This window comes from Lampetra fluviatilis, chromosome 43, assembly GCF_964198595.1.
Source record: "Lampetra fluviatilis chromosome 43, kcLamFluv1.1, whole genome shotgun sequence".
Lineage (NCBI taxonomy): Eukaryota > Metazoa > Chordata > Hyperoartia > Petromyzontiformes > Petromyzontidae > Lampetra > Lampetra fluviatilis.
This window is the reverse complement of record NC_136317.1, coordinates 8,419,539-8,434,586: the sequence shown is the minus strand read 5'-3', so window position 1 is coordinate 8,434,586 and position 15,048 is coordinate 8,419,539. Positions and strand designations below refer to the sequence as shown.

At 53.1% G+C, this 15,048-nt stretch overlaps 1 protein-coding gene and 3 non-coding genes across 4 annotated transcripts; all 4 read left to right on the top strand.

Annotated features, from left to right (window-relative positions):
• The first annotated feature begins 646 nt into the window (after positions 1-646).
• Positions 647-837, top strand: LOC144947127 (U2 spliceosomal RNA). The gene has a single exon (XR_013639987.1). It is a non-coding gene; the product is annotated as a U2 spliceosomal RNA (small nuclear RNA).
• A 2,478-nt stretch (positions 838-3,315) lies between these two features.
• LOC144947126 (U2 spliceosomal RNA) lies at positions 3,316-3,506 on the top strand. Its single transcript, XR_013639986.1, has one exon. It is a non-coding gene; the product is annotated as a U2 spliceosomal RNA (small nuclear RNA).
• Positions 3,507-5,984: 2,478 nt separating this feature from the next.
• Positions 5,985-6,175, top strand: LOC144947125 (U2 spliceosomal RNA). Its single transcript, XR_013639985.1, has one exon. It is a non-coding gene; the product is annotated as a U2 spliceosomal RNA (small nuclear RNA).
• Positions 6,176-7,865: 1,690 nt separating this feature from the next.
• On the top strand, positions 7,866-13,587 carry LOC144947100 (RING-box protein 2-like). The gene is made up of 3 exons (XM_078876303.1): positions 7,866-8,119; positions 10,547-10,594; positions 11,552-13,587. Exons 1-3 carry the CDS (start codon positions 7,909-7,911, stop codon positions 11,668-11,670), a joined length of 378 nt encoding a protein of 125 aa, XP_078732429.1. The 5' UTR covers positions 7,866-7,908; the 3' UTR covers positions 11,671-13,587.
• The last annotated feature ends 1,461 nt before the right edge of the window (positions 13,588-15,048 follow it).

The window sequence follows — 15,048 nt, the reverse complement described above, 5'->3', positions numbered from 1 at the left end:
TAATGCCAATGAGCGTTTGCGCGGGGTGCTAATATTTATCTGTAATATATTTTCGGTATAAAAATCAGATGTCCGAATTTAAATATATAGTATAATGTAAAGCTGTATATAATGTTTTAAAACCACAATTAAGATTGTGTTACATGTAATGTATCCGTTTTAAATTCATCATGATAAGACCCATAGATAACTTTAGGCATCTTCCCATAAGCAATTGCGCAGGATTCTATCAATATGCTGTACTGTACTTATTATCAAACACGTGTAGTGTAAGTAGGATAATTCATGAAAATATAAAGCGCTGAGATTCATTATCTTGAACATGAGAATCGATGACAAACATCAGTCTATTCACACACTCACGTGGGTAACACGCCACCAGGTGGCGCAAGGCGATATGGCCGTAATGACATAATTCCCATAGGCCATTGCGCGGGATTCTATCAACAACATTCTTTTACATTCTTCATGCAAACAAATTTCCAGTTCCAAAATTTTACATCAAGTTATTTACAATGTTTAATTGTTCCGCGTGTTGGCTGTATTACATGTGATGATAGCTGTTTTCTGATAATCACGGTATGACCCCATAGCGTAGAGATAATATGTGTGGGTATGTGTACCCCATCACCGACAGGGTTTAGTTATCGCTTCTCGGCCTTTTGGCTAAGATCAAGTGTAGTATCTGTTCTTATCAGTTTAATATCTGATACGTACCACATTGTGGTACCTTATATTAAATTGATTTTTGGGACAGGGAGATGGAATAGGGGCTTGCTCCGTCCACTCCGCGCATCAACCCGGTATTGCAGTACCTCCGGGAATGGTGCACCTCCCCGCTTGGGGAGGGAAAATGTTAACGAATGACAGAAGCGGTAAGCTTTGTGTGAGCATTCAGCTCGCAACTGGTGGCAAGTCACCACGCCCGGTAGAGCACATGGTTACCCGGTGTCTCGTCCGTGACCTCATTCAATTCTAGATTTGAAGCTTTCGTGACTGCAAGGATTCATATTCTTAGGTTTTTTCGGTAAAGTCACGTAGGTAAAACATCAAAATTAATAAAAAATAAAGATCACGACGTTTCGGAGGCAACACAAGTCTCCGTCATCAGGTGGGACCGTCACAGCCAGATTAGCTGCATCAAGTGAGGCAATGATTCAAGATGTAATCCCTTAAAAGCAAGTTGAGGGGGGGGGGGAGCTCATCAGAATGTGGTAGCCAATGAATGGAACGTATCGTGTATAGAGAGAACACACCTAGGATGAGTGCACCCACCACCCTGTCCTGTTTGTATTGCGTCTGAATCACGTGTGCCATCTGTAGCGCTGGGTTTGGTTTCTCCTGTCTCACCTCATGCGATTGTCCTCCTTTGTGCTGTCTGACTCCATTCAACTCTTTCGGTTGTCATGTCCCGTTGGCGCCATTAGCCTGTGGGATTTTTTTTTTAATCAAAGATTGGCATACGAGAGAGTCCGTGAGTATACGCCAAGAGTTTAATATACAAATCGCTACGCGCTTACATATGTAGTGCGTCAGAAACCAGGGAAGACACCAATTGAGGCCACACAATATTTATTAGCACTCTTGCTACAGGGGCCCTAACACAAAGGGGTAGCGGCCCCTTTACCCGATACCTGGGGAGGTATGGCCTCCGGGCTGCACGGGGCTAACACTGGGACCCTGCTAATTTCCCATCCTCCGGCTGGGCCCTAGGGGAGGCGATGCTGAGCCCACCGTGCCAGGGTCTTCGGGTCCTGACCACTGGACGCACTAAGCTCCGGCCCTTAGAAGGACGACGGAGCTTGGGGTCCAGGGTCCTATCTTCAGCCCAGGTCTTCAGAGTGGAGGTGACTGACTCTATCGTTCAGAGGTCCGACTTGTATACAGGTCCGGGGCTTGCTCCGCCCCAGCCCCGCCTTCTTTCCACCAGGTCCTGGAAGGGTGACGTCATCCCCCAATCTCCCTGCCCGGGGTTTGTGGATTGTGTCCCAGGATCCGTTATCCCCGAGATCACCGTTGGCCCCTTTGGCCATAGCCCCTTAACATCCGCGTAGCCACTCTTCCGCCCCCTGTTGACCCAATAGTGATGCTACCCGCTGACAACATTGGGAGTGCGGAAACATTCCTGCGGAGGGAGCTGGTAGGAACGTTGGGTTGCTCGGTCAATGGCCAGGGTCAACGGCGGCGTGGTGTATTCCGCAAATATGGCCGACTGTGAGGGCGGGCACAAGCCGGCGTGAGTAGGTTAAACGTTGAGTTTTATAAGGGCACCACGGGGTGACCAGCCCCTCCCCACCCAGCCCCACCCTCCCCACCCAGTCCCTCCCCACCCTCCCCTCTCCACCCAGCCCCACCCCTCCCATTTTTGGATGCACGACGGACGGACACAATAATCCCATGTGGGCTGGTGGAACCAGGTGGTTCCTTCCAGTATAACACCTCTACACATATATAGGATAGCGACACACAAGGTTGAGGAAAATAAGTCACAATTACATACGATTTGCATTTTCGAAGCTTTTAAATGTGACCGCATCGCAAGATGTTTTACTTGACCGTAAATGGGATAATTTATGAAAAGATCGATTTATAACTCACTCCAGGACTTATCACGCCCACGGGTGTGTCCAGCAACGCCGCCAAGTGGTGCAAGGCGATACGGACGAATGCCAATGAGCGTTTGCGCGGGGTGATAATATTTAGCTGGAATTATATATGTTCGGTATAAAAATCAGATGTCCGAATTTAAATATACAGTATAATGTAAAGCTGTATATAATGTTTTAAAACCACAATTAAGATTGTGTTACATGTAATGTATCCGTTTTGAATTCATCATACGACCCATAGCGCAGATCACTTTTGAAATCTTCCCATAATTAATTGCGCGGGATTCTAACAATATGCTGTACTATACTTATTATCAAACACGTGTAGTGTAAGTAGGATAATTCATGAAAATATAAAGCGCTGAGATTAATTATCTTGAACATGAGAATCGATGACAAACATCAGTCTATTCACACACTCACGTGGGTAACACGCCACCAGGTGGCGCAAGGCGATATGGCCGTAATGACATAATTCCCATAGGCCATTGCGCGGGATTCTATCAACAACATTCTTTTACATTCTTCATGCAAACAAATTTCCAGTTCCAAAATTTTACATCAAGTTATTTACAATGTTTAATTGTTCCGCGTGTTGGCTGTATTACATGTGATGATAGCTGTTTTCTGATAATCACGGTGTGACCCCATAGCGTAGAGATAATATGTGTGGGTATGTGTACCCCATCACCGACAGGGTTTAGTTATCGCTTCTCGGCCTTTTGGCTAAGATCAAGTGTAGTATCTGTTCTTATCAGTTTAATATCTGATACGTACCACATTGTGGTACCTTATATTAAATTGATTTTTGGGACAGGGAGATGGAATAGGGGCTTGCTCCGTCCACTCCGCGCATCAACCCGGTATTGCAGTACCTCCGGGAATGGTGCACCTCCCCGCTTGGGGAGGGAAAATGTTAACGAATGACAGAAGCGGTAAGCTTTGTGTGAGCATTCAGCTCGCAACTGGTGGCAAGTCACCACGCCCGGTAGAGCACATGGTTACCCGGTGTCTCGTCCGTGACCTCATTCAATTCTAGATTTGAAGCTTTCGTGACTGCAAGGATTCATATTCTTAGGTTTTTTCGGTAAAGTCACGTAGGTAAAACATCAAAATTAATAAAAAAATAAAGATCACGACGTTTCGGAGGCAACACAAGTCTCCGTCATCAGGTGGGACCGTCACAGCCAGATTAGCTGCATCAAGTGAGGCAATGATTCAAGATGTAATCCCTTAAAAGCAAGTTGAGGGGGGGGGGGAGCTCATCAGAATGTGGTAGCCAATGAATGGAACGTATCGTGTATAGAGAGAACACACCTAGGATGAGTGCACCCACCACCCTGTCCTGTTTGTATTGCGTCTGAATCACGTGTGCCATCTGTAGCGCTGGGTTTGGTTTCTCCTGTCTCACCTCATGCGATTGTCCTCCTTTGTGCTGTCTGACTCCATTCAACTCTTTCGGTTGTCATGTCCCGTTGGCGCCATTAGCCTGTGGGATTTTTTTTTTAATCAAAGATTGGCATACGAGAGAGTCCGTGAGTATACGCCAAGAGTTTAATATACAAATCGCTACGCGCTTACATATGTAGTGCGTCAGAAACCAGGGAAGACACCAATTGAGGCCACACAATATTTATTAGCACTCTTGCTACAGGGGCCCTAACACAAAGGGGTAGCGGCCCCTTTACCCGATACCTGGGGAGGTATGGCCTCCGGGCTGCACGGGCTAACACTGGGACCCTGCTAATTTCCCATCCTCCGGCTGGGCCCTAGGGGAGGCGATGCTGAGCCCACCGTGCCAGGGTCTTCGGGTCCTGACCACTGGACGCACTAAGCTCCGGCCCTTAGAAGGACGACGGAGCTTGGGGTCCAGGGTCCTATCTTCAGCCCAGGTCTTCAGAGTGGAGGTGACTGACTCTATCGTTCAGAGGTCCGACTTGTATACAGGTCCGGGGCTTGCTCCGCCCCAGCCCCGCCTTCTTTCCACCAGGTCCTGGAAGGGTGACGTCATCCCCCAATCTCCCTGCCCGGGGTTTGTGGATTGTGTCCCAGGATCCGTTATCCCCGAGATCACCGTTGGCCCCTTTGGCCATAGCCCCTTAACATCCGCGTAGCCACTCTTCCGCCCCCTGTTGACCCAATAGTGATGCTACCCGCTGACAACATTGGGAGTGCGGAAACATTCCTGCGGAGGGAGCTGGTAGGAACGTTGGGTTGCTCGGTCAATGGCCAGGGTCAACGGCGGCGTGGTGTATTCCGCAAATATGGCCGACTGTGAGGGCGGGCACAAGCCGGCGTGAGTAGGTTAAACGTTGAGTTTTATAAGGGCACCACGGGGTGACCAGCCCCTCCCCACCCAGCCCCACCCTCCCCACCCAGTCCCTCCCCACCCTCCCCTCTCCACCCAGCCCCACCCCTCCCATTTTTGGATGCACGACGGACGGACACAATAATCCCATGTGGGCTGGTGGAACCAGGTGGTTCCTTCCAGTATAACACCTCTACACATATATAGGATAGCGACACACAAGGTTGAGGAAAATAAGTCACAATTACATACGATTTGCATTTTCGAAGCTTTTAAATGTGACCGCATCGCAAGATGTTTTACTTGACCGTAAATGGGATAATTTATGAAAAGATCGATTTATAACTCACTCCAGGACTTATCACGCCCACGGGTGTGTCCAGCAACGCCGCCAAGTGGTGCAAGGCGATACGGACGAATGCCAATGAGCGTTTGCGCGGGGTGATAATATTTAGCTGGAATTATATATGTTCGGTATAAAAATCAGATGTCCGAATTTAAATATACAGTATAATGTAAAGCTGTATATAATGTTTTAAAACCACAATTAAGATTGTGTTACATGTAATGTATCCGTTTTGAATTCATCATACGACCCATAGCGCAGATCACTTTTGAAATCTTCCCATAATTAATTGCGCGGGATTCTAACAATATGCTGTACTATACTTATTATCAAACACGTGTAGTGTAAGTAGGATAATTCATGAAAATATAAAGCGCTGAGATTAATTATCTTGAACATGAGAATCGATGACAAACATCAGTCTATTCACACACTCACGTGGGTAACACGCCACCAGGTGGCGCAAGGCGATATGGCCGTAATGACATAATTCCCATAGGCCATTGCGCGGGATTCTATCAACAACATTCTTTTACATTCTTCATGCAAACAAATTTCCAGTTCCAAAATTTTACATCAAGTTATTTACAATGTTTAATTGTTCCGCGTGTTGGCTGTATTACATGTGATGATAGCTGTTTTCTGATAATCACGGTGTGACCCCATAGCGTAGAGATAATATGTGTGGGTATGTGTACCCCATCACCGACAGGGTTTAGTTATCGCTTCTCGGCCTTTTGGCTAAGATCAAGTGTAGTATCTGTTCTTATCAGTTTAATATCTGATACGTACCACATTGTGGTACCTTATATTAAATTGATTTTTGGGACAGGGAGATGGAATAGGGGCTTGCTCCGTCCACTCCGCGCATCAACCCGGTATTGCAGTACCTCCGGGAATGGTGCACCTCCCCGCTTGGGGAGGGAAAATGTTAATATAATGAAAGATCTTTCTTATGTTGTCGAGTACGATTCTAATCGTGTTCCATCCATTACGAGTGTTGTGCTAAATTGTCATCGCCCTACTGTGGTATATACCCGAACCTGAATGCAGTCACGAAAGCTTCAAATCAAGATTGATACGCGAACCTGTCTACAAATTAATGCATGCAATAAACACGTTTACCTTCTTTGCCAGTACTGTACCATCATCTGGGAATAGGGGTTTCCCCTGTTATCTGGCAATAAAACAGATGTTAAATAAAATCTTGCCTTAAAGCTTTTGTAACTGCAGGAATTCATATTCTGTCGGTAAAGCCACGTAGATAAAAACAAATATTTTCTAAATATCACGATGTTTCGATCGCAACACAAGCAATCGTTATCAGGTGAAAAAATATAGTGGGAGAGCTACTGAGGAAATTGTTTTACTGCTCACCCCGAGCTTTCGTTTTGTGCTGTACGCCTTTTGGCGTCCAGAGGACCAATCAGGATCAAAGGCAATGCATATGCTATCAGTGTGTTTTTGTTTGCATTTTCACCACAAGTATTGTGGTTAATGCTGACATGATTCCTTGTAAAAGGTTTCAGTTTGGTGTTTGAACAACTTAACACCTGTTTTGTTGCCAGATAAAAGGGGAAAAACCTATCCTCACAATAAACACGTTTTTTGTACCTGTCCAAAATGCCCCATCATTAGCACAGTGAAGCGTTTCAGTCACTTTTTTTTCTTTCGACCGATGCAAAAGTTTACACGGCACGTGCCTCTTGCTCCCCCTGCTGGCCCCCTTTGCTAACCTCGACAGCCCCCGATAACCCCCTTCTACTCCTCATGCTTCACCCCCCTGCTCCCCCCACCATAGCTCCCGACACACTCTTTCCTCCCACCCACGAATTTTTGTCTCGATGCTGCCCACCTACACCCACCCACCCTACACACACCCTACACACACCTACCCACCCTACACCCACCCGACACCCACCCTACACCCACCCGACACCCACCCTACACCCACCCACCCTACACCCACCCTACACACACCCACCCTACACACACCCACCCACCCTACACCCACCCTACACCCACCCATCCTACACCCACCCTACACACACACACCCACCCTACACACACCCTACACCCACCCACCCTACACCCACCTACACCCACCCACCCTACACCCACCCCCCATACGCTGTCTGCTGTCCTATTCTACTCTCTCAACACATTCGCAAATAACACTGAGAACGGTATAACATTATAAGTAAAAAAATTGGGGGGGGGGGAGCTCAATAATGCATTTATTTTTTGCACGGCAAGTGAACTGTGACGTCACAGCTGTCACGTGTAGTGTAGCGGGTAGCGCGCGTTACGAACCCGGCGACACGAGTTCGATTCCCGCTCACGGCCACCACCGGTGACGATTATTTGAACCGGTCCTGGGCCTCCCCTAGGTCGACTCAGTCTCAAACGAGTAACTGGTGTGGTGTGTGAACATCGCCAACTGGGGAGACAAAGACGGCCGGGTGTGGTGAATAAATGAAACTGAAACACTCCGAGAGTGGAGTGTGGTGGGGGGGAGCGAGAAGAGACCGCCAACTACACAAACAAATCACGGACATTCTCCGCTGCCCTCCTCTCTACTGCCCCCTTGCTGCCCCGCGGCGTCTGTGCCGGCAACAGCAGCGGCAGCAGCAGCCAGGCGAGGGATGGCGGACGCGGAGGGTGACGAGGCCGAGGCGGCGGCGCCGCCGCCCGTGAGGGACCCGGGCCCCGCTGCGGGCCCCGCCGCGGGCCTCGTGGGCTCGCAGCGGGCCGGGCCCGAGCGAATGTTCTCCCTCAAGAAGTGGAACGCGGTGGCCATGTGGAGCTGGGACGTGGAGTGCGACACTTGCGCCATCTGCCGCGTCCAGGTCATGGGTGAGGAGCCTCTCGTGGGCCGCGCTCGCTGCTGCTGCTACACCGCCCCCCCCCATCTCCTCCTCCTCCACCATTCGCTGCTCTCTCCCCTTCGACTCGAACCCAGCCGCCGCCGCCGAACCTCTCCTCGCTCCTCTTCCCCTCGCTCCTCTCGCGCTCCATTCCCTTCGGCACCACCCCCCGCGCACCGAGCCCCCAGCTCGGATCCCCGTTCCTGGCGGCCCCCCCGGGTCGCCAGGAACGGATCGTCGCCTCCCCACAACCCCCCCCCACCCAGCTCGCCGTTTACTCCTCCTCATCACCCCCATCTCCCCCCCCCCTGGCCCCGATCTCCCCCCCCCTGACCCCCTCCCCTGGCCCTGATCTCCCCCCTGGCCCCCCCCCGCCCCCCCCTCGTCCCGATCTCCCCCCCCCTCTCTCTGAGCCCCTGGGGGGGGGGTCGGGGGGGTCCCCCCCCCCTTCATCAGCCGGCTTCTCCCCGGGCCTCTCGCGGAACTTTAATCGAGAAGCGCCACCGGCCTCGGCTGGGAGACGCCAGCGAGGAGCGGTGGGACGCGGTGACGTGCAGGGCGCTTCAACACAATGTCGTGTGCTGCCTCTAGACTCTGGAGAGGAGCGGTGGGACGAGGTGACGTGCAGGGCGCTTCAACACAATGTCGTGTGCTGCCTCCAGGCTCTGGAGAGGAGCGGTGGGACGAGGTGACGTGCAGGGCGCTTCAACACAATGTCGTGTGCTGCCTCTAGACTCTGGAGAGGAGCGGTGGGACGAGGTGACGTGCAGGGCGCTTCAACACAATGTCGTGTGCTGCCTCTAGGCTCTGGAGAGGAGCGGTGGGACGTGGTGACGTGCAGGGCGCTTCAACACAATGTCGTGTGCTGCCTCTAGGGTCTGGAGAGGAGCGGTGGGACGAGGTGACGTGCAGGGCGCTTCAACACAATGTCGTGTGCTGCCTCTAGGCTCTGGAGAGGAGCGGTGGGACGTGGTGACGTGGAGGGCGCTTCAACACAATGTCGTGTGCTGCCTCTAGGGTCTGGAGAGGAGCGGTGGGACGAGGTGACGTGCAGGGCGCTTCAACACAATGTCGTGTGCTGCCTCTAGGCTCTGGAGAGGAGCGGTGGGACGAGGTGACGTGCAGGGCGCTTCAACACAATGTCGTGTGCTGCCTCTAGGCTCTGGAGAGGAGCGGTGGGACGAGGTGACGTGCAGGGCGCTTCAACACAATGTCGTGTGCTGCCTCTAGGCTCTGGAGAGGAGCGGTGGGACGCGGTGACGTGCAGGGCGCTTCAACACAATGTCGTGTGCTGCCTCTAGACTCTGGAGAGGAGCGGTGGGACGAGGTGACGTGCAGGGCGCTTCAACACAATGTCGTGTGCTGCCTCTAGACTCTGGAGAGGAGCGGTGGGACGCGGTGACGTGCAGGGCGCTTCAACACAATGTCGTGTACTGCCTCTAGGCTCTGGAGAGGAGCGGTGGGACGCGGTGACGTGCAGGGCGCTTCAACACAATGTCGTGTGCTGCCTCTAGACTCTGGAGAGGAGCGGTGGGACGAGGTGACGTGCAGGGCGCTTCAACACAATGTCGTGTGCTGCCTCCAGGCTCTGGAGAGGAGAGGTGGGACGAGGTGACGTGCAGGGCGCTTCAACACAATGTCGCGTGCTGCCTCTAGGCTCTGGAGAGGAGCGGTGGGACGAGGTGACGTGCAGGGCGCTTCAACACAATGTCGTGTGCTGCCTCTAGGGTCTGGAGAGGAGCGGTGGGACGAGGTGACGTGCAGGGCGCTTCAACACAATGTCGTGTGCTGCCTCTAGGCTCTGGAGAGGAGCGGTGGGACGAGGTGACGTGCAGGGCGCTTCAACACAATGTCGTGTGCTGCCTCTAGGGTCTGGAGAGGAGCGGTGGGACCAGGTGACGTGCAGGGCGCTTCAACACAATGTCGTGTGCTGCCTCTAGACTCTGGAGAGGAGTGGTGGGACGAGGTGACGTGCAGGGCGCTTCAACACAATGTCGTGTGCTGCCTCTAGGGTCTGGAGAGGAGCGGTGGAAAGTGGTGACGTGCAGGGCGCTTCAACACAATGTCGTGTGCTGCCTCTAGGGTCTGGAGAGGAGCGGTGGGACGAGGTGACGTGCAGGGCGCTTCAGCACAATGTCGTGTACTGCCTCTAGGTTCTGGAGACCACCTGGAGAAGATTCCAGGCACGCGTTGACAATGGTGGCGAACAAGTGGAGAGAGACTCTTTGACTTTTTGAAACTATTAACATCACATTTGTTGTCATGTTCAAGTGTATTATCCATTATTCTTTTCACTAAAAACGATAGTCCCATGTAAGTGTTAATATTTTTTTGAAGCACCCTGAAGCATTCTCCTTGTCTCCCCGAATGCATTGACCCCGAGGTTTGTCCCACGCACCCCCCCCTTCTCCCACAGACGCGTGCTTGCGGTGCCAAGCGGAGAGCAAGCAGGAGGACTGCGTGGGTAAGAGCCGAACACCGCCGCCACCACCCTGGGGCTAGCCGCGTCGACACAATCTGGTGGGGGGCCGGGGGTCGGGGGACCGATGGCCCCGCGGGGTCTGGCCATAATCCGCGTCGACACAATCTGGTGGGGGGCCGGGGGACCGATGGCCCCGCGGGGTCTGGCCACGCTCCGCGTCGTACCCCGCACCCATCGGACACGGCGGGATAATTTTTTGTTTTTAATTTTTTTGTCGGACCCGGCAAAACAGATGTCGCTAATTTTAGCTCGTCCGAGTCGCTGTTCCTTGGCCGGTTGTACCGGGGGAACCTCTCTGGCGCGGGTTCGACTTGCCCCTCGTGGCTCGTCACGGTTACCGGACAACACGACGAGATTGTGCGACGCGCGGCGCGTTTCAGATTCGCTTCTGCGGCCGTCTGGAACGCTCCTCCTGCCGATATTATGAAGCCACCGGAGCTATGCACTTTTAAATGATTCTAGATTGATAACTGGTTTCTTCAGGATGGCTTTTTGTGTCTTAGTTTGTTGTCCATCCCCCACACCTCTGATTAGCGCGGTTGGCTACGTACGGTGCGGAAGAAGTTCGACATACATGCATGTGTCACCCATTATACGGGTTTTTTTGTTTGTTAGATTGCGTAAAGATATAAATGTGTCGTTAAACCTGACACAGCCAATTAGTAAGGTTTGTTACGTAAACAGAACATGACAATTCGTTACTAGTAAAGCAGCACCGGTGTGTTGGAGAGCAAAGCCACAACATTTACAATCTGAGTACGACGTTTCGTACATGCAGTTGCTGACCACATGTCGGCGAGGAGTGTGCCAAGGCTACGCCCCCACACCCACCGTGCATTGCGGCCTCTTAAGCGTGACGTGTGTGCAGGACATAACGCCAGCCCGTGGTGCACGCTCACACTGCCCTCTCCTCTCTCCTCCTCTCTCCCTCCCGCGCAGTGGTGTGGGGCGAGTGCAACCACTCGTTCCACAACTGCTGCATGTCGCTCTGGGTCAAGCAGAACAACCGCTGTCCGCTGTGCCAGCAAGACTGGGTGGTGCAGAGAATAGGCAAATGATGCCCCCGGGCATCGTCGCCACGCGTGGACGCGAGGACGAGCAGGAGGAGGACGAGCAGGAGCCGCCCCCACCTCGACACGGAGATTGTGCGCCGTGCTCGTGGGTAGGGCTCCAAGGCGTTGGGGGGGGGGGGGGGAATCTCTCAGGCCATCGCGGAGTTGAAGAATAAACCGGAAGGAGCGATTGCCGGTGGCGCGTGAGCCGTGGCGCGTGGGTACGTTTGGGAGTGTGGGTTGTGAATTTTACGGGCAGCCGTCTGCATGCTCCACGTGTTGGCACGCCGCTTGCTGCATACGGGTGGGGGGGGGGTCAAGGAGTGTGCGCGCCGGCTCCCCTCGCTCCGCTTACTCGGCCCCGTGGATTTGTCTCGTTAGAGCGCGTGCAGTGGCTTCGCAGGGCCGTGCGCGGGATGTCTCTCCGTAGAACCACTCTTCGCTGTCGGTGAATTTGTCAGCGCGGTGTGGGGGGCTGTCTTAGGGAGTAAAGCGTAATGGCACGCTGCGCACTGGCACGACTCGTAGATTAACATCGATTCTCGTTCCAGCGATGCGTGCAACGGCATTACGTGCGTGCCAATCGATTACTTACGATTTACGCAATTTATAGGAAAATGTTGCATTTAGGCTGTGGTAGTGAAACTTGTTTTTTTTTACAAATGTGACAAAAATAGAATGAGACACGGCACAAAAGAGACGAGGTTATTTTTATTGCGATCTCAAATTGTAAGCATCGAACCGCACGCACGCCCGCTGTTCACCCGGTTTCCTGGGCGGCTGCCGACGCCTCCACCACTCGGCAAGGTGGGCGTGCGCGCTGTTGGGCCGCTCTCCAGATTGCTTCGCCGGTTCAGTGCTTTGCGGCAACAGCGCTCACCTCAACAGACCCCGTCAATACAAGTTATTCTCGACTCTCTGCGGCCTTCCCTTTGCCCGCACGCAGTCCTGTACCTTGGGTGGTGGGCACTTACAAACGAGGCCGAGCCATTCTCGGCGGTCTCCTTACGGGACCCTGTCTTAATCTCTCGCCTAAATTACTAAACATGTAAAAAATAAAACCGTCGGCGTAATCGGATTGGCGCGCTAAAACAAAGCTCCTCTCACCGTCGTTTGTTTCCACGTCACCCCCCCCCCAACCCCCCCCCACCCCGGGCTTAACGAGCATGGTGGAACAGAACCGTTGCAATTTCTACGTCCTCGAATCTGCCACAAGCCATTCCCCTGCATGAGAGTGGTTACGTGATGTGTGCAAGCAGCATACGCCTCGAGTGCGTCTGTGCATGTCTGGTTTTGTTTTCTGGGAGGTCGGTGGCCGAACAGAATCGCGATTGTCATGGCCAAGTGATTGCTGCCAATCCCACGGTTTTGTGCACAGTATTAGAGCGTGCGTTGTGTGTGAGCTTGTCGAGAAGCAATCTTGTAAAAAAAGAGGCTGTTACTACTGTGTAGGTTTCGCGGTTGTCCTGCGTATCTCTCCGAAGCGTCACCCTGTTGTACCGCGTATCGATTGGCGCGACGTCCCGACGTTTCGCTGCACGTGCCGGTAGCTTCTTCGGCCCCTGACGCAATTCCGCGCACCTTTCGAGCGAAACGTCGGACATCGTGCCGGACAGCACGCGGTGACACTCGACAACGCCATCGGAAAGGTTAAACGGGCTGCCGTTTGCGCACGTTGGGACGCTTGTTGAGGGGTTTGCGTTTTTGTGACGAGCTGATGCGTTGTAATGCCGTCTGGGTGATTGGGGCTGGCTAGGAGAGGGGGCCGCCGTGAGGAAGCGCGATACAAGGGTGGATGCTCTTGGTCCGGGATGGATTCCGCGATTTTTCTGGAGCGTTTGTGAAGCTGCGTGTCACCGTGTGTGCAGATTATTTGCGTCGACGAAAATAAACGTTTAAGATGAGCTTCTGCCTCCTCCTCCCCCCCTGTGTCGGAGTCTCCCGTGTGGAGCGCGGAAATGGTTTCTTGTATGTGACCTGGCGAGCGAATCGGTCGGCGATCCGCATCCCAATCGCACCTCCCGATTCAGCACGGTTGGCTGCGTACAGTTCGAAATAAGTTGAACATACTTGCGTACGTACAACGTACTTCAATCAAACGCGGCGATTTACAGGAAAGGAAAAAGTGCATGGCAATGATTATTGTCCGTCCACCGTTGCATGAAGGGCCTCCCGCGCCGTCACCAACGCTGCTTGTTTGACCTTGTGGATTGGTGAAGGGCGGAGGGAGCTCAGGCCGGTTCGGATCTCGCCCATCGTGGAGTTTAGCCGTCACCGGAAATCGAATGCGAATGGAAACTGGCCGCGCGAATGGCGAACTTTCTGGAGGTTGAAGGGTAAAGGAATAAAAAAAATAACATTTCGAAGTCTCTCTTGGTAAACAAGTGCAGCTATGCTACTGTCACCTAATATATTCTTCTTTAACTGATATGAGCTTTGGCAGTGTGTGTGTGTGTTTGTGAGAGATGTGTTCATCTCGCGCAATGTAAATTACAGGCTGCCAAAATGGGAGCTCCTGGCCATGACCCAGTTCTCCTCACCTGATAGGACCCTTGGTAGGATTGTCATCTGCAGCAGAGCCACGCTCCTATACAGTATTTATTGTTAGTGTGCGTGCGTGTTTGTCCTCGTCTGTCTTGCGAAGTGGTGAGCACACTGCGCTATGACCCCGACAACCTGTGTTCGATTTCCCACCACGGGTAACATTTGTGTCAAATATCTAAACCGATCCTGGGCTTATCCTGGGTGGTGCGGTGCACAAACATCAGCGCTGGGTTTGATACAAAAGGTTGGGTGTGGTGCTAACCGCACCATTGTCCGCTAACAGCACCTAAGGCCCACGTAGGCTACTGCGGGGGGGGGGGGGGACCATTGTCTTTGTGCCGGAGTGTCCTTGAATGCCGCACCGTGTGCTGCTTACGACGGCAGCGGCGGCGGCTCAAGGGTGGCGGAGACGCGGTGCCGTGCGTTTTTGGCGAGCGGCCGTGGCTAAGCGGATTTCGCAGGAGTCGGCCGCGTAATCTTCGGGGCCGCCGTCGCTGTCTGCAGCCCGGCGGGTCGCGCCGCCTCGGCACTTTTATCCCCGGCGCAACGACACGCCGAGCGGGGCGAGAGAGCCCACGCGAGCAGCTCGGACCGTGCAGAGGTGGACGTGCGTGTCGGCGCACGTTGCACATGCCTGCTCAACTCAGATGCGCGGGGGATTCATCATTACGTAATGTACACGCACAGCCATCATCTTGCCAAGCCACCGCTGGGTGTGAGGGCCTCCACACTCCACCGCCGTGCGAGTCGTGGGGTTGGGTTGACCCCGATTGGCCACGCTGGACGAGCTGTGGTCGCCCATCCAGGCCCTATCCAAGCTCACCCCTGCTTAGATAACGC